We start from the raw sequence: 23,028 nt of genomic DNA, 5'->3' as shown, positions 1-23,028 counted from the left end.
AATTCCGTATAAAGCAATATGGTAATAAACACTAATGTTTGAGTACAAAGTATTGATTACTTGAGCAGCTGGTTGTAGCATAATAAAATGGCGGAGTAAGAGATAGACCTAGACCTACGGTACTGTGCAGTAGTATATAAAGCTGCCAGGAACAGACATATTCTACCCCGTGTATTCAAAGTCAGAAAATGTATTTTTAACCTGAATATGAGTATGAAATGTCATGTATTTGGTATCAATGTACTCAGAAATAATTATAGAATAATAATAGACAATGCAAAAAATATGAAATAACAGATTTTTATTAACAGGTCCCTTTAAAAATATTTATGTATTTACTAAACTATACAGACACTCAAAATGCACATTTTGAGTTATAAATTGAACTTATGAAATTGGTGAATAGTCACATGGCTGCTTTGTTTTTACTTCCAAATGAAAGAATTGTTCAGTAGGTATCAATGAGGTACATAGAAAATTATTTTGAAAGGTGGACTGACACACTGAGTGGGTAATAAGTATAAAACATCCTCCGGTTCTTTTCCGTTAATTCACTACCATTAGTTTTATGGTCTGGAATTCCGTTAATTCACAACCAATGATGTTTGTACTTAAATTAGATTAAATTTTGGTTTTCTTTAGCCAATTGTGTTAGTTAATAATAGTAAATACCAGGAATGAAGTGATTTAACGGGAAAGAACCAACTCGTCTTATCTTATCAGTGATAAACGCGCGCCGCTTATCTTTTGCCTGTAATGAAACCTGCGTTAGTTCTGTCTGAGTTTTGTGAGTTGATCTGGGCTTGGACTTTGCAAGCTCGAGTTAATTTTTTTTTAAGAGCAAGCAGCGCAAAGCGCTGCGCAGCGGGCAAGAACGGAATTCCAGACCATAAAACTAATGGTAGTGAATTAACGGAAAAGAACCCATCCTCCAAAAATAGGAGCTAAGGGATCTTTTCCAGCAAATTAAGCTTTAAGACCTCAAAAATATGCTCTTGCTGAAACAAACTACTGTTTGCTATTTTAATGTTTGTCTTTCAAAATTCCAAGGGGATGACTGGAGCCCCCTGACCTACCCTTATATATACGCTTATGATCGGTGTCAGTTTTGGATTCGTCCAAAGACCAAGTCAAGCAGTATGTGTTGACAAGACAAAGAACTTGAGAGTGACACAGATTTACAACTAGGCTATCAATGCAGCTGCAATATGAAGGCTGCTGTAATCTGTAGCTGATTAGATGGAGTGATTACGAAAGTACTCCATATGATATAAACCAGGTTGACACAACTATTCTTAATAATCTTGCACAACTGCCTCTTTCTACCAGATTATACTGATTACAGCATTCAATAACTTTAGCAATCTTCTGATGGTGGGAAGCAGGAGAACTTTATTTAGTGAAAGAATTACATAAAGAAGTGAGAAGAAGAATCAGTGTTGCGACAAAATGAATATTTAGTACCATAAGTGAAATTAGGAATCAAGAGCTTCATATTTCCTATAAAATGTAATAATTATTTGTAGAAAATAAGAGAAAATAGTACATTTCTGGAAGATGGTGATTTATACTTAAGTCTCCTTAAGTTTTTAATTAGCGTGTATATTCCACTAATAGACAATTTCATAGTTAGTTTTTCTATTAATTCTAAAACTTCTAAGAGATTATATAAGCTAGTGGACTTATCCAAATTTCCAGGATGATGATATTATCCTTTTAAACGATCCATTGTCAATAATAAACTTAAAACAAAAAATATATAGTGAAATTGTGATTGTACCATTTAAATTATAATGTATTAGAATACATAATGTTTTATTTAAGTTACTTAAATTTGAATATACTTTAAAACCCAGTTGTTTACTGACATATTTGACAATAAAAATGACTTTGAAGGTCTCAACGGTAAGTCTCCTTAAGCTTTTAAATCACTTGTAAATTCCACTAATAGATCATTATTCCAATAACAGTTGTTCTATTACCCCTAAAACTTCTAAGAAATTGTATAAGCTAGTGGAGTTATCCAGATTTCTACATTTTTAAATGTTATAACATTGAAGCATTCTTGTAAATCGTTTTTAAGTCGCTTTTCAAGATTGATTAAGTAGGTATATTTTGAGTTATTTGTAAAAGAGTAATAATCTTTAACCTGAGTCCAGAGAATCGGCCATTGCGTGTGGACTTCTTGTGGTAATAATCCATGGAACTGAAAGTCTACCATAGCATATTCCTCACTCGCGCACACAAGACGACTGTCAGATATCGGCAGAGACTACTCAACATTTTACCTTATCAGTGTTATCTGTCACCATCCCGATAGGTGTCACAACACTGCCTTGACTTTAGCCTTATCTCTTCTTATATAGTATTAGGTTGGTTCCCTTTCTCTTATCGGTTTATGGCGTTTATGATTGAAGGTCGCAGCCTTATAACATTTACCAAAATTGTAAACATTAATTGTGTACAGTCTGTTCCAAATTTTATACATACAAAAGGGGTCTACAGGGGATAAGAGATACAGCAAAGATTAAACGGACGCAGTTGTGCGTAATAACAAGACCAACAAATTAATGTGTCAAGTTGATTACTGGTTGCGTCATTAGTCGGTGCGCCCAAAAAAGAGTTTTTGGTCAAACATTTTAAACTGTCACAGCTCTATTATGTGTACCTATATTGAAACGTTTTTTACATGAAATTTCTTCTAGTTTTTTAAGTATTATAATGAAAAAATTTTCAAAACCATCAAGCAGGACGTGTCATGTTCGACTCAAATTTTGTAATGCAACAATTTAATAAAAATTATATTTTCACTGACTTTTAAGAAATACTATACATTATATACATTTCTCGTGGTCTTCATCAAATAATCAATAAACCCCTGTTTGTGTATAGTTATGGGAAGGGAACCTTTATTAAACTATTCGAATAGTTGGGTAAACTTGACTGATATTTCACTGCACACAATGTTGGAATCGGTTGTTTAGTGAAATATAGAAAGTATCAGTTAAGGTCAGTCTACAAATTATTGTAACTGACGTTTTTTTTTTAATTAATTTGCCAAAGAGCATGGTAGTTTCAAATTTGTTCATTATTTATTTATTATAGTTTATTGGTCTTGCTATTACCCATAACTTTGTTTAATCTTTGCTGTATCTCTTATAGTTTCAAAATTGCTTCAGTATACCTAAAATTTAGAACACACTGTATATTACAGTATATATATATATATATATATATATATATATATATATATATATATATATATATACAGTCAGAAATTGGAACTCATAATATAATTCAGTACATAATTTACTTTACAGTAATACTAAAGTATTATAATCACGCAACCTTATTACCTTTACAACACAAATCGCTTCTATAGTCCGACTTCTTTATAATTGTATTGACAAAGTTTTACGTCTGTATTATCTGAATGAGAGTATAGTTGAACATGAAGGAAACTAAAAAATAACTACTACAAAAGGTTTTGATATTGTCAATATTGTGTTTGTCAGAGTTGAATGTACGTCTTCTTTCACCATTTCTCTAAAAACAATTGAATATTTCAAAAAATAGCGAAACTAAAACTTACTTTAGTTGGTAGAATACTGATTTTCAAAGTTCAGAGGGTAATATCCTCATTGTCAGATAAGATCAGGGGAGGGGATGGACTGAGGGGAGAGAGCAGGAGGATTTTCTACCTGATCTTGTAGTTTTGTTCACCAAGTAGGCCTACTACATAACACATATTTTGTAATAGCAAATTCTTTGAATTTCAAATTAGTAATACAATTTTATTTCATTATATTTTAAATTAGTTATCTACATGCATAATTTACTATAAACAGGAAATGGCAAAATAGAAGTGTCCTAGCTTGTATGCCAAGACCTTATTACTTTTGCATTATTGGATCTCCCATAAGCTATCGTTTGATAGAACCAAATATATACAGTTAATAAGTGTTTCTTTGAAAATTGACTGTGCACTACTCATAAGCACCTTCTAATGCCAAGAGAGACTACTTCTTGAAAAAAGAACACTCTGCTACTTAACATGCAATTTTTATGAATCTCTTCAAACGGACGTTGACTACAGGTTCCAGCATACAAATCTGTGGCAGTCATACTTCCAATGCTGCGCTGAGCGGAAGTTGAAATAGAACTGAGTTCAACATCCGGATTGAATCAACCCTTCCCACCATAGCTACATTATGTACTGGAACAGCGTAATAGAAACTTTTAGCCCCTTATTTTTATCTTGGAGTTATGGGTGATGTTTAATAATGAATATATTATTAGCACGCATCCCAATATATACGTATCCCAAGGCATATGCATCCCAAGGCATATGTATCCCAAGGGATACGCATCCTAAGGCATATGCATCCCAATAACTTTTTGATATTTTTATTGGATATTCAGAAAGAACATTAAACATTTTTAACTTTATGGTTACAATATTTAAAAAATAAAATTTGCAAAACATTTAAAAAGCATTTGTATGAATATTTATCATATGTTTAAAATGAGCCATCTGCCATGATTCTATAATTTAAAACAAGAGCATCAAAGTTTAATATTGCTCTTGCAAGGTAAAATCCAAGGTCTTTTGATTACAGTTGGCTCTTAAATGTTTGTGTTACATTGCACACAAGAGTGCCGTGGCACAGAAAATGAGTGGCGTTATTAGAATGTCAGCATCACGCTCTACGGCCAAAAGGTGGTTTGATGACTTCAGCGGGCTTGATAGTTCTATCAGTTTTTGAAGTTTGGTCATGTATTACCAGTGGAGTTCATCCCATGGGATGGGAAAGACAGAAAACATTATTATTGTGCTTATGTGGTTAAGGGATACAAAATACATATAGGTTCAACCACATCTTCAATTTGTGATTAAATACACTATTTGTGAAGTTGAGAAACCATTTTCTTGTTCATAACTCACGAATGGCGTACCTATATCTAAAATTATTTCGGGAGGCTAACACACTGAGCTGTTTAGTAGATGTAAGACATCCTCCAAAAATAGGGGCTCGGGGATCACTCCCCGGGAAAATGTTCAGCTTTAAGACCTCATAATCGATTTTGAACTTGAAGAAAATTATTTAATGTAGTATTTTTGTTTGTCTTTCAAAATTTCGGGGAGGGGGGTTGGAGCCTCTTAATTCGTGAAATGTTAGACTAATGTGTTTAGGTTTAAAAATCACTTGATTGAAGAGCGCTCTCCACAGCGGGGGGCGAAATATCTCAAGACGTAGGCTACTTGTATGGGAGTGTTCTGACACGGTGTGGGAAGCAAATGTGTGACAGCACAAATTTGATTGATTTTGAAAGTAAATCTGGATCCACACTGAGCAAATGTTTCAACTTTGAAGGCTATGATTGTTGTCTGTTGAACATATTTTACGCACAGTAGAGTAATTATGGGGGGGGTTATAGACAGACAGAACCCTCCCTCCAACCCAAAAAATGGGCTAATAAAACAAAAGTATTTGATAATGGCAATCCATCTTGTTTGCGATAGAGCAATGAATGTTTTAATTTCACTATCTAATTTTTCACATTTGTAATGATCAACAAATCAACAACCTACAGTATACAATAAATAGATCATAGTGACCAGCCTGCCCTCTACTTATCACATCTCTTTTATATGTAAGAAGAAGGCGAGATCCTGAAATCAACAACCTACAGTATAGTTTACCACAACAAACAGATCCTAGTGACCGACCTGCCCTCTACATGTTACACCTTTATTATAAATGAGAGATGAGATCCTGAACTCAACGGTCTAAATTATAGTGAACTACAATAAACAGATCAGAGTGACCGGCCAGCCCTCTACTTAATACACCTGTATTGTACGTGAGAAGAAGACGAGATCCTGAAATCAGCAAAAGACAATATACTACAATAAACAGATCAGAGTGACCGGCCAGCCCTCTACTTAATACATCTGTATTACACATGAGAAGAAGACGAGATCCTGAAATCAGCAAAAGACAGTATACTACAATAAACAGATCAGAGTGACCGGCCAGCTCTCTACTTAATACACCTGTATTGTACATGAGAATAAGACGAGATCCTGAAATCAGCAAAAGACAATATAGTACAATAAACAGATCCAAGTGACCGGCCTGCCCTCTACATATTACACGTGTATTATAAATGAGAAAAGACGAGATCCTGAACTCAAAAAATTACAGTATAGTGAACTACAACAAACAGATCATTGTGATCGGTTTCCGTCTACTTATTATACCTTTTTATGTGTGAGAAGAAGACGAGATCCTGAAATCAATAACCTATAGTATAGTGAACTACAACCAAAAGTCCCTGTTCACCAAAAACTTCTTCAAGTTTCATACTTGTACGAGTTCATCATAAGTTTAGTTCATTCATGAACCAAATAAATCAACAGCAAAGGAATTCTAGTACATAACGATCAAATCAACGCCATCTCTCATCGAAGCTGTAACTCTGAAGATTCAGAGATTACCGATTCTAGCAGAAATACTAAAAGACAACGCACTTTACTACATAATTTTTGGAATTATAATGTTCGCAGCACTAATGTATATATTTCTCTCGATAATAATTGTCCCAACCTTCTTCCACTGCTATCAGGCTGGCAGAAATTTACAAAATCAATCATCAGAATCTGTACTACATACAGCTGATAACATCGTATTGAATTGTCTGAGTAGTACCGAAAACGTTACATCTGTTGATGATTCAAGGCGCTGACTCTTAATCTATGTCATCATGAAATCATCACAGTCCAAAACAGAAGTCAACCGACAGCCAGTCACGACCAGTGAAGAGTACAAAAGAAAAAGAGAAATAAATACATGTATATATGGAACACGAGAGAGAGAGAGAGAGAGAGAGAGAGAGAGAGAGAGAGAGAGAGAGAGAGAGAGAGAGAAATATATATACGACCTGTCTAACTCAGGATAAAACTCATTTTAACTTTGCTTGAACTTAGAGTAAGCCAAGTGCCAAGTTTCTAATCTCTTTAATTCTTCCTTAAAGAGTCAAAATTAAGACAGTCGATTATATCCATGGGTCGTCCGTTCAAGAGTTGCCACACAGACGGACAAATAGACAGACAGACCACGACACGATTTTAAAAAGGAAAAAGAACTAGATATACAGATATGTTGACATCATATGTATAAGACCAAAATTAAGACGGTCGATTATTTCCAAGGAAAATAGGTTTTACACTGAGGTGTTTTTGAAATAATTGAATTATATTACAAAAATAACAAACCTATTTTATTGTTATAAAAATATATCACATATCACACAGCATGAACATAGCATGTCAATATATTAATAGGTAATCTCAGTCGTAATTAAAAGTACGGCACCGTATTATTTATCTCGTAGAGTAAACAAACGTAATGTTAGGCTAGACTAAGCCTAGTTCACTTAATTGCACAAGCGATTATATTCTGTACAGCCTTCCTTGATTTGATTCAATATTTTCATACACCGGAAAGTCAGTTGTGTTGGTTGATTTCATACTCTTAATTTCACGGTTAATAGACGTCAATTCATTCATAATCATTTCCAATCTTTTTCTTATCTCATCGTCGAAGGGAGGAACCTCTTGAGACGATTCATGCTGCTGCTTCACTGAAGGAGGGACCAGAGGCAAGTCCGCAGAAGAGCTGTCGTCGGAGCTATCTTCGCAGTCGTCGTCGTCTCCGTTCTTCTTCCTGTTGATGATGCTGTTGATGACCGCCTGCCGCAGCTGCTGTGAGAGGGTATCACGAGTATTCCTGAGCGGCTTTCCGGGCTCGAGGACGAGGCTGGGCTCCACAGCTCGGCAACGCTTCACGGCCTCGGTCACCTTCCGCGGACAGCAGGAAAACAGCGAGCGGTTATAGACGAACATCTCCAGCATGCTGAGGAAGTCTATCTGCTTGGCGAGTCTCTGGGCGCGGCCTTGCTTCTCCAGCGTAGCGATGTCACTGACCGCCAACCCCACCAGCAGGTTCACCAGCACGATCGCCACCAACACCATGAACGACAGGAAGATGGAGCGGCTCACGATGGAGGTGGCGTTTACCCCGCTTATGCCCTCGTACAGCGACCCGTAGTCGAACTCCAGCGTCATCACCATCACCTTCACCAGCGCCTCCCACCAGTTCTCGAACGGTGCCTTGGCTTCGAAGTGGATCATGAAGGCGAAGGTGAACCCCAGGATGACGAACGTGAACGTGGCCAAAACCTTTGGGTAAATCATTCAACATAAGAATGTTTCAGCATAAGACTTGTTAAACATACTATTCAATGTAATATCTCTCTAGGAATAATTCGATAAAATCATTATTTGGAATCGCTGAAGAGTAAGTGATCTACGGGGAACTCTAAAAATATGGTGAACTTCATGGTACGTGGTATGCTTCAATATAAACTACTTTGTTTATATCTTGAAGATATATTAACAAATATTTGTAAAACGACATTATTACAGATCTTATAGACATTATGTTCCACATGTTTAAATTACTGTAATACTTGAAGAAATCAGTTAAATTAAAATACCTTAACTTGATATTCTTCTGCATTAGTTCTTTGGCAAATGTGTTTTTATTTAACCCCTCACCCGAACAACATTCTTGGCGACGGCGAAGAACATGAGGATGTAGAATCCCATAGCTGAAGGCCACCGCGACATCAGGAACAACAATTCGAGCCAGGACATCAGGACAGCGACCGCAGACACGTGGACGAGCCAAGGAGCAGGATGACGTCCTATCACCACCACCGTAGCCAAGATGAACGTCACCCACTTGACCCAGGACTCTAGGTCCTTGATGTAGTACCTCTGCATTCTGGCCGCTTGAAGCAGCTCCTGCAAATTAATTTCTTACTGTACAATGTTGTTATTGTGGGTTACACGTTGACAATTATATTAGTTTTGTATTTTTGATAGTCTAGCGATCTTCAGGTAATCTAAACCCAAATAAAGATTCAAGTAGGGATAAAATACATACTTTGACATTCTGTATAAAAGGGTATTCTCCCAGTAAGGATTTAAATTGCCTGGAATAAGGTGGAAAAATCAGTAGGATGTGTTTTGTCAATCTAACCAAGGTGGAAAATATTGTGATAACTGGGAAGAACCCAAAAGCGACCATGGAGTGTTGGAAGTATCTAATATATTTCTTACTAAATACAGTTGGACGAGATTGTAATATCAGTATTTCTTACATTCTACTTCACCATTCATGTGTTTTTAAATTTCAAAAATTGTAAAGAAATAGCTAATATATGAAGACAGCAGCTTAAAAATTGGCTATTGGCTATGTTCCACATCACAGAACAGTTATTGTATTAAGACATATGAGGTAATATGTAACTTGCACCACAACACTAGTAACAGATCACTGAAGGACCTACAATTCCAACTTAAGGACTTGAAAAACATCGTAAAACAAAAATTTGTGTTAGAAAAGAGGTTACTTCAGGTTTGGTGTACAACCCGTAGAACGAGCTTCATATGTGATATAGGTTATTGTTGCGAAGGCTCCATTTAGCCTCTAGGAACCTCCACCATGTTTGGAACACCTAGCATTTAGAGGCCTCCTGTCACCACCTCTAAACTCCAATCTTTAAATGATGATTCTGTCTCTGGAATTGCCAGGCCTCGGGAGCCTCCTTACTGTAGAAACCTTCAAGATTTTATGCCATCTGGCCAATAGTTTTATCTGGCCTAATGCTTCATGGTTTCTTACTTCGCAACATTTCTCAAAAAAGATACAGCCTAATCCCTGCAACATAAACTCCACACCTGTATTACACTTGCTTCTATTTTATTTCGTTCACAACTTACCTGCAGAGTGATTAGAGTGAGAGATATGCAAAGTGTGCAGCGACATGTCGTTACGCAAGTGTCCACTGCCAGAGATTGAACTTTTAAAACGTAGTAGAACATGGACATGGTGGTGAGTGAAATGGTAAACACGATGTAGAGAAGCATCATCAGAAAGAAGAAGATCCGCAGTTTCTTCCACTTGAGGTACAGGAAGGTCTCTACCAACGGGTGCAGCAGAAGCTTCTCCTGGACAACTGACTTCCCGCAGTTGAGCAGAGAGTCGAGCACTCGGAGTTGTTTCCGGTGAGGGCCCAGAGGCTGGAGAATGTCATAGTTCACCTTGGCGATACACTTGGGGTTGTTCAGAGGGTACTCGTTAACCTCGATACAAGCGTCAAAGATTCTCTCTAGAAACGAAAGAGGACGAAGAATACTGTACACGATGATGTCTAAAGCGGTATTCTTGTATCCACCGGAGTCCGATATGGTAGCGGCCAAGTTGGCACCCTTCAGGAGCATTAACCTCACGCAATCCTTCTTCCCGAACCTTGCAGCCACGTGCAACGGGTACCAGCCGTCCGCGTTCTTGAAACACAGCGTGTTCTTGTCGTGCTCCAGGATACTCTTCACTACTCCAATGTTGCCCCTGACTGCAGCCAAGTGCAGCGCCGTGGACCCATAGTACGGAGTGACTGTTGTCACAGAGTAGATATCGCAGCCCGCAGCCAGCAGCCTGGCCACACAGTCTTCGTGGCCGTTGAGGGCCGCAAGGTGCAGCGCCGTCGTCCCGCCCTTGCCCTCCTTGCTCCGGACGTTCCGCAGATCGGAGATCCGCCGGTCCCCCAGCAGCATCCCCAGGATGTCACCATAACCTAGCTCCGCGGCCAGGTGCAGCAGCGTCACATCCCCAGGGAGACTTGTCGAGATATCCGCTTCCCGCGACAACAGCAGCTTCACACAAGGCAACTGTCCCGCAGATACAGCACACCACAGCGGGGTCTCGTGCAAGTTGTTGCGGGAGTCAATGATCTGAACAGTGAATTCAAAACTAAAATCTAATGGCGTTTTAGCACCCAAATATAACTTTATGTATAATTCTTAGGTAAATTTATTATAATGGGAGCAATAATGTTCCAGCATTTTACTGCACGAAAAATTGACTTCGCAATAAAAATAATTCATGTTAGGAAATCATTTTGAAAGATTATTCGTATATAGAACTACAAAAAGATGGAAAAATAATTGTATGACTTTAAAAAAACCCAAACTCTCTTAATCTATATTCTCGAATATGTCATGAGTTTTATAGTTCTCTATTCTAATGTAGCCTGTTAATTCATTCTGGAAACAAATTACTGAGTTGTAAGAGATTCGTTTTAAGTATAAAATTAACGTATTGCGATTGAAATTATTATAGGCATTGTAAGACAAAATCATACATAAGTTTTGGAATTTTTAAAAGGTTACCTCTAGAGTCTCGGGTATCGTCAGGAGTTCCTCGAGCAGTTGTGACTCGGATTTCTTAGCGGCCAAGTGCAGAACGGTTTGACTGTCGTTGGAGGTAACCTTGACATCTGCTCCAGCTTCCAGCAACAAGCTGACTCCAGCAAACCACTCATCCGCCACAGCTAGGTGAAGAGGAGTTCGACCGAACCTATCCCGAGCGTCCACGACTTGTACGGATGGTTTCTTCTCTAGTAAGACCCTAAGAGACTCCAGTCGCCGCTTAGACACCGCCAGATGTAAAGGAGTGAGGCCTGCATTGTTCCACGTCAGCTGACAAGCGCCGTTGTCCAGGAGATACTCGATCAGCTGCAGATCCTGACATTCAACCGCAGTGTGCAAGCAAGTCATAGGCATCGTTACTTGATTCTGGATACCACCTTGCTTCACGATCACTTTGGACTTCGGCATTTTGGCTCCTCTATTGATTAGTTCATTTACCACTCTTTGCGCTAAGCTTGGAACTTTCCTATCCGGAGAGCTCGGAGTGATCACTATAGTAGGGTCTTTCGGCCGGAAGTCATTAGGGAGAGTGATGGAAGAGGGGGAAGGATCCGGGAAGAACATCATCCTGTTGCTCGGCTCAGAGGGTTGGTCCGGTGCTGGTGTCGGGCTATCGGGAACTCCGAACCTCATGCGCATCGGCTTAACTGAAGGCATCCTGGAGATTCTCTGCTTCATGTTCTCTATCCTTGTAGAGAGGTCGTGGTCAGGGGAGAGTAGGGCATCAGCCGTGGCATCCACGTCCCCGGAATGTGGAGGTGGCAATTCACCCACCACGTCCAGAGGAGTGATCCCTCGCTCGTCTGGCAGATCCACCTTGGCACCACGCCGAATCAACTCCGACACACACTCCAGGTGTAGTCTCTGGGCAGCAATGTGGAGCGGAGTGGCTCCTCTCGTGAGCTCTGGTATCTAGAGAGCACAACAGTTGTGAACAATTTTAGTAAAATATTTGTTGTTTACCAACTGGTCTAATCGGAATTGCGAAAAATTCTACTCACCATTTGAGCTACAGAGTCATGGTTGTGGCTCCAGGAGTCAAGATTGTGTCTGTCCGAGGACTCTGCGGTATGAGTATCGTCAGCCACATGGCTATCGACGAGGGTAGAGTCCGAGTCCAGGATGAGCTGCAGTAGAATCACGTTGCCCTGGGCGGCGGCAAGGTGCACGGCTTGGCGGCCAGCGCGGTCCCGTCGTTGGACAGACGCCCCACGACACAGAAGAAGATGCACGATCTCCGGAAGACCACAGGCGACCGCGAGCTGAAGTGCTGTCGTGCGTGTTCGCCGACATGTCGCGTTCGATGATGCTCCAAACTCGAGTTTTCTAAGGAAGAAAGAGCGTATCAGTAAATGGACTCTAGTAAAGAGCCCTGAAAATTCCAAGGTATAAAAGAAGTCCAATGCCTCAGTAATCTAATCGTTACCAAAATATATCTGAAGACATTGCAGCAAGCTTATGTAGGGTTTTCAATGGAAAGTGTCTGAGAAATTGATATACACTCAGTAGGATATACAACCCGAGGATCTTGTAGTTTAGGAGGATAATGCAATTGTGCTAACCTACAGCCAATAAAAATGTTCTAAATATAGCTATGCCTTATTAACAACTAACATCCTTATTACAAACCCATTATTAAAAATTTTATGGATTTGATGATGCCTCTGTAAGATTCTTTGCATCTTATTTAAGTAGAAGATCTCAAATCACCAAAATTGGGAATGATTCCTCTAACATACTGCACAGGTCTGGTGGAGTTCCACAGGGCAGCTGCCTCGGTCCTATTTTGTTTTCCATCTATACGTCTGATCTTGCCGACACGATAAGGTTTTGTTCCCTGCACTCATATGCTGACGATTGCCAGCTATTGCTTCCTTACCCATACTCAGAAGCAAAAACGGCACTAACAAAAATTAACAATGATTTTTCAAAGGTGCTAATGTGGTCGGAAAGCAATGGGTTGGAGTTAAACCCAGATAAATGTACAATTTTAAATCTGAGATTTAATAATGCCGGCCAATCTCTTCCCGGTGACGTCATGTTGAACAACTCGCCCCTGTCTCTCAGTGAAACTGTTAAGATTCTGGGTGTTAAAATAGACTCACAACTAGAGTTTACAAGTCATGTAAAATATATATATCAGAAGGTCATTTGTAGATTGAGGATTGTTTGCAGGCTGAGGTCGTTCCTGCCGGTGTCAGCTAAGCTCCAGATTGTCAAGTCATTGATATTACCTTTAATATATTATGCTCTTCCTGCATTTGGAAATAGTTTGACCAAAGAAAAATTAATTATTAATTTTAACAAAGTTAGAAAACAGAGCCATAAGATTTGTGTATGGTTTGAGGAAATATGACCATATCAGTTCTTATCGTAAATTGGCTCAAATTCCATCAATACAAGACACTTGCAAAATTCAAACTGTCTCTTGTCCACAAGGTACTGACAACCAGTAGGCCAACATATCTAAAAAGTAAATTAGTTGCCCGGTCAATAATCAGGGAGCGTAAGACGAGACAGGATGCCCTGCTGGCGGTGCCGCGCGTGCGCCTTGAAAGAGGGAAAAAGGGCTTTTCTCACTTCGGTCCCCAGCGGTACAACGGCCTGCCGCCTGAAATGAAATATTTAAGTATGAGGGCGTTTAAAGACAAATTTAAAAAAATGTTAGCTTAAGGAATATTGTGAAGTTATTTTTATTGTTTGGTTGTATATTGTATTGTTTAGTTTATACATGACCTGAGTTATTTTGTAAAACAACATCAATGTTGAAAATCGCTCATGAATAAAGGCCTTTTTATTTATTTATTTATTACTCACTATGCTTTCCTACCCTCATAAAAAAGTATATAGTCATTCCTACTGGTCAACTTCAATGATTAAGCCCTATTAGTACATAGTATTCCCAGCTAGCATTTTACAGAATGTGAAGAAATTTTATTGAACAATTCAGAGAATGTTATAATGTTACTAAATATTTGTAATTAACGCATCTTCTGCTCTTTCCGGAAAGTCACTCTGCGAGTCACTAGCGTTGACTGCTATGGTGGTCATGGGGTTTCAGTCCGTACACACACCACAACACCAGTCCGTAAGTGAGATGTGGATAAATCAAGCCATAATAAGCCGTATTCAGGACCTGAGTAGGCTAGTATTTGGCTATGGACCTGGAAAACATGAGTGTCTGAGGCTGATATGGAGCAGATGTGGTCTACATGAGCGCTCCATGACAAGGTTCGATCTAAGTGAATTCCTAGAAATGGTGTAGAGTAAACTTCATCTATTATGGTATCCTCTACCATTTTTGTTGGGCCACATTTGAAGTCTACCGAGCGCAAAGAAAAATTAAGAACATTGAATTTCAAAGAATTTGCCGATTAAGACTGTGCAAATGTGGAACGCAGTCGTTGGTGCTAGTAAAGACGTTTCGTTTCAAAACCGAATTGAAATATCGTTGAAGCAAAGAGTCGTATCATCTGCGTATTGTACCATTGCACCATGCGTCAGCGATGGTTTTATGTCACTGACATACAGCAGGAAGAGATTGGGACTGAGAATAGATCCTTGAGGGACTCCATAGCTCATATTCAGGGTTATTGAAATGTGATTTGAAATTTGGATCACTTGAGTTCTTTCACTAAGAAATGAAGTAAGCCACAAGAGAGGCGCACCTCGAATGCCAAGGGATTCCAATCTGTCAAGCAGTGTGACGTGGTCAACTCAATCAAAAGCTTAGGATAAGTCAAGAAACAGACCTACGATGCGATTTCAATCTTCCAGCTCTCGTCGATTTATCGTCGATTTTCCCTTTCTAAATCCAAACTGGGCGTTAGAGAGCTGGTTGTGTTTGTTTAGAAATTATATTTGTACTAAAAATAGTTTTTCGAATATTTTGCTTAAAACTGGCAAAATGGAAAAAGGACTGTAGTTATTAATTAGTGTGGGGTCGTCTTTATTAAATCGGAACTACGACATTCGTGTTTTGAGGTCCTTAGCCAAGTACTGCCCTACCCAGGTCCTGAAGATGGCTTATTATGGCTTGATTTATCCACACCTCACTACGGACTGGTGTTGTGGGGTGTTTGCGCCAACGCACAGTTCCTAAGAGTGTTTAAATTGCAAACAGCAATCAATACGTGCAACTGCAAAGTTGAAGCTCAGAGAGTCGTGCAGGCTAGATTTTACAAATGTGTAACTGTTGACTCTGCCAAGCCTATATATAATGGAAACATTATTATATAGTATGTCAAAGTGTGCATTGGCCAATGGCCGAAACATACACTCGTACCAGACTAAAGGCAGCGAGACCTGCCGGACTGTGAGACACAGAACGGTGGTTCATGAACAAAGCCCTCGCAGGCTGGAGATCATTTGATCAACAGATTGCCAAATGATTACAAAATGCTCCGACGCTCAAGGCCTCATTTAAAACTCTGTATAGTGTCCTTCGCATTTTATAATGTGGATGAACTTTTGGCAATAAACTAACAGAATATGTACTAATCCCGGATTGAAGTGGGACTCATTGGCGATGAATGAACGGAAATGAAGAACACGTTTGTCTGTGTGAGAGAATTGTGGTATTGAAGTACAGAGTTTAGTTTAAATTACTGTAATACGACGTTTGCTACACAACTGCTTTGTCGCTGCAATAAAAAATGACTGACTATGGCTATGCCTAATTTATTTTTAAAATACCATAAAACCCACTTCCTCTTGTCCAACTATAGAGCTTAACAGAGATAATTCAGCCAGTGTACAGTTGTACTAAATTTACCTTATAAACGTGTTAGGAGTAAACTTTCCTTAATATAAATGTTGGCATCTCTCATATTATTGAAATCGTTTGTACGTAAAGTTACGTGACTGTATATATACAGTTCGAGGACTTTAGCTGAGCGCATGACCTTGAGTGTGTGAGGCGGGAGGGGTGGCGGGGTAGCGTTATGCGCTGCGTCCCGAAAACATTTCCTGTGACTCATGAGTAAAACCCTCCTTTCAGGAATCCTATTGGCGCAAATAACTCATCACACTCGCTAAAATCAGTCCGTTTTGTGTCATTGCTGATTGTGGTGGAATTAAATAATAGCAATAATAGGACTTATCCTTCTTTTTCAGTTGCTATAGTGTTGTTTAACGTGTTTTTGAAAATAAATTATTTGTCAATACTGATCGGCAAATTGAAATCGTGAGTTTAAAGTCGTTAAAGAGATTCTTGCGCCTTCATCTCAGCGGCTAGCACGTAAACGCAACCCGCCACACAGATAGCGTTTACTTGTTGAAAGGGTAGTATTTGGGCCCTACGAGCACAGCTAAATTCCTCCAACTGTACTTAGGTTATACCCCCCCCCCCCCAATAAGATGTCAAATACAGCACTGCAGACGGTTATCAGTTGTGAGTTTTCTGTGGCTCAGTTTCGATCTTTATCTAACAGAGCAGTCATGGTGACGGCATTTCTGTTTGAAGGCTGTTTCTTGTTTTCTTTTATACATTATGTGAGTGCAGGATCTGGACCCTTTACATAAAATAAAATGGTACATGGCACTCAATGTGGTCTGGGATTCTTTGCTTATATGTTTGGAAGAAGCACACCAGTCAGCATATTTTCGTCAATACATTAGTATTTTCTCGCAAGGTTAAAAGAAATACATAAAACTAGTGTTAACACAGTCAACAATAATATTTAAATATATGTAAGGTGGCTAAATAACTAGTTCAAATAACAAAATATAAAACTTGACCCTAATTTCCTGACGCCAACATTACTTTTTTATACCAAAAACTAGTATTAGAGATGAATATTTTTCGTAACTTACTGCTACATTTTTAGAATGATTTTTTTCTCAGAGGTAAATTTATAAGATGAGCAAATTGTACTATGCATAGTTAAACTAGTTGTCATCACTATTTTCTCGTACACCTTAAAATAACTTTAGATTTAAAAAATTTCTAATAATAAATACTATAGCACTCAAACATTTCCCCTGTAACTTTTTAAAGAACATTTAAAAGTGCAAAGTTGGTTGCAATAGAGTCTTGTCTTTATTTTTATGCAAAATATTTGGTATTACTATACCATTCTGCAATCTTTTCCATTTTAGGACCACTTTTCAATCTAAAATATTATCTAAGTAGGTACAGGAGTTATTTTTCTAATATACTCGTACATGGATTTCAATTGGAAACAGGATTTTTGAGATACTTTAACACTGAAATGATTTTCAGTTATGTTAATTACCTGATTTTGACTGCATATGATTTATAGTGTTATACATTTTACTTATGTGAATAAATTTAAAAATTGTAGTTTTTTAGTTGAATTATGGGAAATACTTATCTAGAATAGCTCCTCATTGATTTTCATAAAAGCTGAAATTTGAAGCTAAATGATTATTAATATTTAATTATTATATTAACTAAATATTTAAATAATTACTTTTACTTAATTTTAGAGTAACATAACGCGTTTTGGATAGGCATTACATCTGACTCTAGAATATAATTACCAGAAAGTAGTGTCATGGAATAATACAGAACTGTACGGTATTTACAGCAATTTAGCTCATAGAAGTAGTGGTTCTTGAAAGAGTGAGATTGTTGACTAACTTCTGTCTGATATAAATTAAATATACTTGGACTCCTGAATAAAATAATGTTTACTAGTTTTAGTTCATAACGATTCGTTTCTACTAAAAATATTTTAAATATATTACAACTATTGATAAGACGTTATCAGTTTCCAGTCTAGTATCAAATTACACTTCTGAGGTAACCAGTTGCCACAGATAGAGAGCGTGACCTTGAAAGTAGCAACAGCTGTGGATAGCGGGGAGTTCAGGCAAAACTGGTTTTTGTAAGGTTTCCTGCCCTCTCCGAGTCATGTGGCGCGACTGTACTTTCCTCGTAGATATGGCAGACCATATGGAAATGCAACTACTGTAGTTTGGCATTTATTACTTTGGCAATCTTTCCTCTCCAAACTTACCGACAGTACAGTAGGTTCGTTGAGAGTACAATGAAATTCTTAAATATAAACATAGATCAAGTCATACATTATGTCAATTTCTAAGAAGAACAAATATGCAAAAAATTTAAACGATTCCCAAAAATAGTGCTTGTTTACTGGAAGCTTTGCTGCTTAAAAAGGTTACATATTTAGTGAACCCGGTTTAACTTATAATTATTATTATAAATTAATTGTTCTAATCCCATTATTTATATTTAATTTGGCATTAAAAACAGAAAGTTGCGTTAAGCCCGTAACTAAACGCCCTGATTGAATTTCTTTCAATATACAATCTTCACAGCAAACTGCAAATTTCGGATTTGTTTTTTAATTGACTAAAATTATTAAAACGTTAGCATCTGGTTACGCTGTTACAGAAATAGGTAAAATTGCACAATACACGAGCTTAGTCCAGGAGAAAGTTTGGACCTAAGGGCAAAATTGAGCAATCAAGTACATTGCACTACAAAATTTAGATTTTATTACTGCAGATGTATTGTTACTTTGAATATTTGTTACGTTATTATCACAAATAGGCCTACTAATATCTAACAAGTCAAACATTTTCCGTTCAGATCCCAACAGTAGTTATGCGCAGATCATGAGCGAACTGGTTCACTGATCCGGTTCACGGAATGATCTGAGATCCGTGTGATGCAGATCCTGAGATGAAATGAACCGGGTCACTAGGTGAGTCGACTCCTGATTGAACGAATCATCGCGTCGTGACCCGTGAGCTGAGAGTCACCAGCCAGTTAAACATTCCTCGGTTCTCGTTGTTCTTTATGATCTGAGTGATCTGCTAGACGTAGAAGATAACTGTTTAAAATCTGAATTTATGATGGACGACAGTAACGAGGTATAACTGTTATACCTCGTTGAAAACCATTGTATTTCACTTACTTTGAACCATTACAATTTATTGTACTGTACAGCTAATGCTAACGATGATTTTTTTATCAATTGCATTTTATGGTACACAGGACGTAAAATAACTAAATTATTTTTTTAACATAGTATTTTCAAAATAAAAGTAAAAATTTATTATTGTAACTAATATAATTGATTGCATGAAGATAAAATAATTTATTAAATTAATTGTTTATTTTTAATTGGTTTATTCGATGATCTGATCGGAGTGAGTCAGTGATCTGAATGATCTGAAGACCCGGCTCGTGAACCGGTTCATTTTAGTGAACTAATCTTAATGAGCCGGATCATTCCAAAGACTCGATCATTACCCACCAGTATGTTACTTGTTCAGCGTGACTACAAACGTCACCGCTCGGGATCACGTGCACGTGACCTAAGCTCTAGCAATCAGGCCGAGAGCACAAGCTCATCCACACAATAGTAAATTCAATACATTGTAACACTGCCGACTCTTCTAGTTTGTTACGTATGTTGCAGTTATAGGTCATCGCCTTGACCGCACTACACCATATACGGTCTAATGTCGCCATGTTGATATTGTAATGTAGGGTACTAAGCAAGGTTAGAGCAAATGTCACAAATTCCCTGCGTGTTTTGTAACACTTCGGACATAACGTTACTTTATTAAAACATGTAATAAATTTTTGCCCTAATTCTTTTAAACGTCAGCAAGTGATTTCACACTATTCAAACTAACCTACATTCCAAACTTACGTTTATCTCAAATAGTTTGTGGTAAACCACCCATAGTTTTATTGGTCTCTGGATTGTTTAAACCGAACCTCACGGCAATCCATTGATTTTGGTAAAACGCTGTACTCCAATATTTCCGCTACTGTAATTGTGTCGTAGTGACCTAAATTTTTCTCATAAAGGCCACAACGGACATTTTAATATTTGTCTTCTGTTTATAATTAATATGTCAGATGTATGTCACATACTGTAATGTGCGGTTAAACCCTGACTTTTCATTCCATTTCAACCATTAACAGGGAATTGTTAGTTTCAAATTTTCACATGGACCATCTTCAGGCGGCCCAACTTAAATTCAAAATTTTGAATAAGTCAAAGTAAACGAACGGTCTATTGAACTTAATATAGTCCACAGTAACTTTTTTGTCTGCAAGCGTTCAAACATTACCAAGGGATCTGAAATTTTCTAATAGCTCTGTACAAACAAATCTTAAAAACTAAAACACTCCACGTTCTACAAAATCAAATAACAACAACAGAAAACAGTAACGTTACGTTTGCCTTCAAACAATCCATCCCCTCCTTATGAATATAAATTGGTAATTTTGCACCCCCAAAGTCAAACTCTAGATACGCCACTGCATCTAATAATAACATATTTTTCCACCGAGACTGAAAAGTTTGTTGTGACGAATGAAAAAATAACTATAAAATATTTTTATCTCAACTCACAATCTTATCGCAGCTTTCACTAATAGCAGAAATTATTTTGGCAACTGCGTTGTTTTGTTTGTGGAAGAGGCAGGTAGTTTAACGTTCACTGAATGGCGCGGCTATTTTTGGACTTCGCCAAACGGAACTTGGCTGAACTAAATAGTGGTTTGGTTGATTCAAGATAAGCATTATTGTTTGACTTCGTAGAAAGTAATATTGAGTGTCTTTCTTATTACTGTACTTGCAGTTTGGTCAACTGGCCATCATTATAACTACGCATAAGATACTGGAAAACTAACCAATGTATTAAAATATTTAAAAGTGTTTTATTTTATTTTCTGCCTTGAAAAGAGATAAATAAATTAATGTAATTTTTACCGATATCTACAATTAGTGCACCTTGTTTTTGGATCAGATGTAAGTCAGCGGGGTAATCGGTGTCGGTTGGGTTTATTTTCCCGTTAAAACCCTTTAAAATAAATTTTTGGAAAGCAAGAAAAACTGTTGTTCATTTGAAGATGAATTGGTACCTTTAACCTTAATAGAAAAACAGTTGAAGATGAGAGTATCTGTTTCTTACAATGCGTATATGGAAAGATAATTGAAGGAAATAACATATTATTTTATATATAAAATCGTGTACATTTCTTACGGAAATTTGTATTACAAAAATGTTAAATGCAAGTAAAAATGTAATTGAATGAAACATATTCCGTTAAAAGCATTTATTTATGTTGTATTCAAAATGTTGTATACTATATTTAATTAAAAAAGTAATTTACTTAAATAAATATTATTGAACATTTCCTGAAGTCATAATAAATTCATACTCATAGGCCTACTGTAAAAGTTTAACATTATCTTCAGTGTGTTTTACTAGTCATTGACTTTGAAAATGTCCCTAAACCCAACTTCAATCTCCTATAATTTCCTCGTGAAATGATCCAAGCATTTGTCTTTAGACAAACTTTAAAGGGGTGTGTCTCTAAAGTTTAGAAAAATTAACGTAACGAAATCAAATTGCACGATCGATTGCAACATTGTGATATAGGACATTTATTAATACATGCACAATAGTTGAAATAAACAATAGAATACAATGCAATGCAGTAAATTAGGTTAGAATAAACAAAAGAGAATTTTACTAACACTAGCTTTTGTCACGTTCTGTTGAAAGGTTTCAGTTGTTATTTAAGAAGTATACAACAGGAAACCAACTGTCAGAAAGCTTTTCTCATATCGACCGTCTCGGCCTTGTAAGTAACGTCCCAGCAAGACAACGATAACGATATCAAGTTGGCAGTGGCATGATTCTTCGCTCAGCTGTTTGACTCACCTGTAATTACCATACAAGTTACTCGTAGCAATTAGCATTAAACTCATAAGAGGTTTTTATATATTCACGGGTTTAACCAAGCTCAACATGAAACAAACGTTAATTGAGGAAAGTCGATGTATTGCTTTGCTTGAAAAGGGAGGAAGTTTTAAGCACTACAATTTGTCTTATGGATACTAACTTCAAGCTAATCATAGTCATTTCAGAGCTGTAAATGGCAATGGATTCCCAGGCTGGAAGTTCCATATGCCAGGAACACCCAGTGGTCAGAGGTCTTGCAAAGGTAATGACTTTCTAGAGGCTGGAGGCTTCCAGAGTTCAATAAATCCAGATCTAGAGACCGAGAATTCCCAAAGGCGGAAAGAGTCTAGATACTTCGATCTGCAAGAGGCCGAGAAAATTCTTTGTTGCCTTACAGTTTTTGTAATTGAAATAAACGCTCATGGGACGAAGTGTAGTGGGAATATCCTGTTTGTTCACTACTCTTAATTTCTATAACTTAGGAGAGCAATGATGAGTGGCAGATTAAATACATTTCATTCTTTTGCAAGCATTAAAATATAAAATTGCATATTAATTCTAGGAGTGGGATTGTACTAAACCGATTTTTGCTGTCTTTGCATAATAATAAAAATAATAAACCTTAAACCACCTTTTGCCTTATTTTTCTTTTTTTAAATGTGTTATTGTAATATACGGTTTCTACGTAACTAAATACTGTTAGGATTTTCGCAAATATGTAAAATTCTCTATAATTAAACATTTTAATAAACATACTTTTATCCTTTTGTTGGAAAACTATTAATAATACTTGAAATTACTAAAAAAAGTTTATTTGCGTATAGGGGATAATTAATTTAATTATCTAGCAAAACTCTACGAATAATAAGAGAACGAAGTTTTATATGATTTAGCATTGTTCTTATGGAGTGAAAATCAAGATGGCTGCCCTTACATTGCTTTCAAGTTCGCGTTTTTAAAAATGTGTAGAACCTGTCATTAGATAG

General features: G+C 37.4%; 1 protein-coding gene across 1 annotated transcript in view; it reads right to left on the bottom strand.

Annotated features, from left to right (window-relative positions):
* The window catches only part of LOC124361338, a 46,253-nt gene that overhangs the window by 20,933 nt on the left and 2,292 nt on the right, over window positions 1–23,028 (bottom strand). Inside the window, exons 2-7 of the mRNA XM_046815388.1 lie at window positions 12,343–12,667; window positions 11,303–12,253; window positions 9,854–10,864; window positions 8,624–8,872; window positions 7,460–8,245; window positions 6,266–6,294 (exon numbers count right to left, since the gene is read on the bottom strand). Of these exons, the coding sequence (XP_046671344.1) occupies window positions 6,266–6,294; window positions 7,460–8,245; window positions 8,624–8,872; window positions 9,854–10,864; window positions 11,303–12,253; window positions 12,343–12,667 (3,351 nt within the window). The remainder of the gene's footprint in view (window positions 1–6,265; window positions 6,295–7,459; window positions 8,246–8,623; window positions 8,873–9,853; window positions 10,865–11,302; window positions 12,254–12,342; window positions 12,668–23,028) is intronic.

This window comes from Homalodisca vitripennis, chromosome 4 (assembly GCF_021130785.1).
Source record: "Homalodisca vitripennis isolate AUS2020 chromosome 4, UT_GWSS_2.1, whole genome shotgun sequence".
Taxonomy (NCBI): Eukaryota; Metazoa; Arthropoda; class Insecta; order Hemiptera; family Cicadellidae; genus Homalodisca; species Homalodisca vitripennis.
The sequence above is the reverse complement of the archived record's forward strand: the minus strand, read 5'-3'. Positions and strand labels throughout refer to the sequence as shown.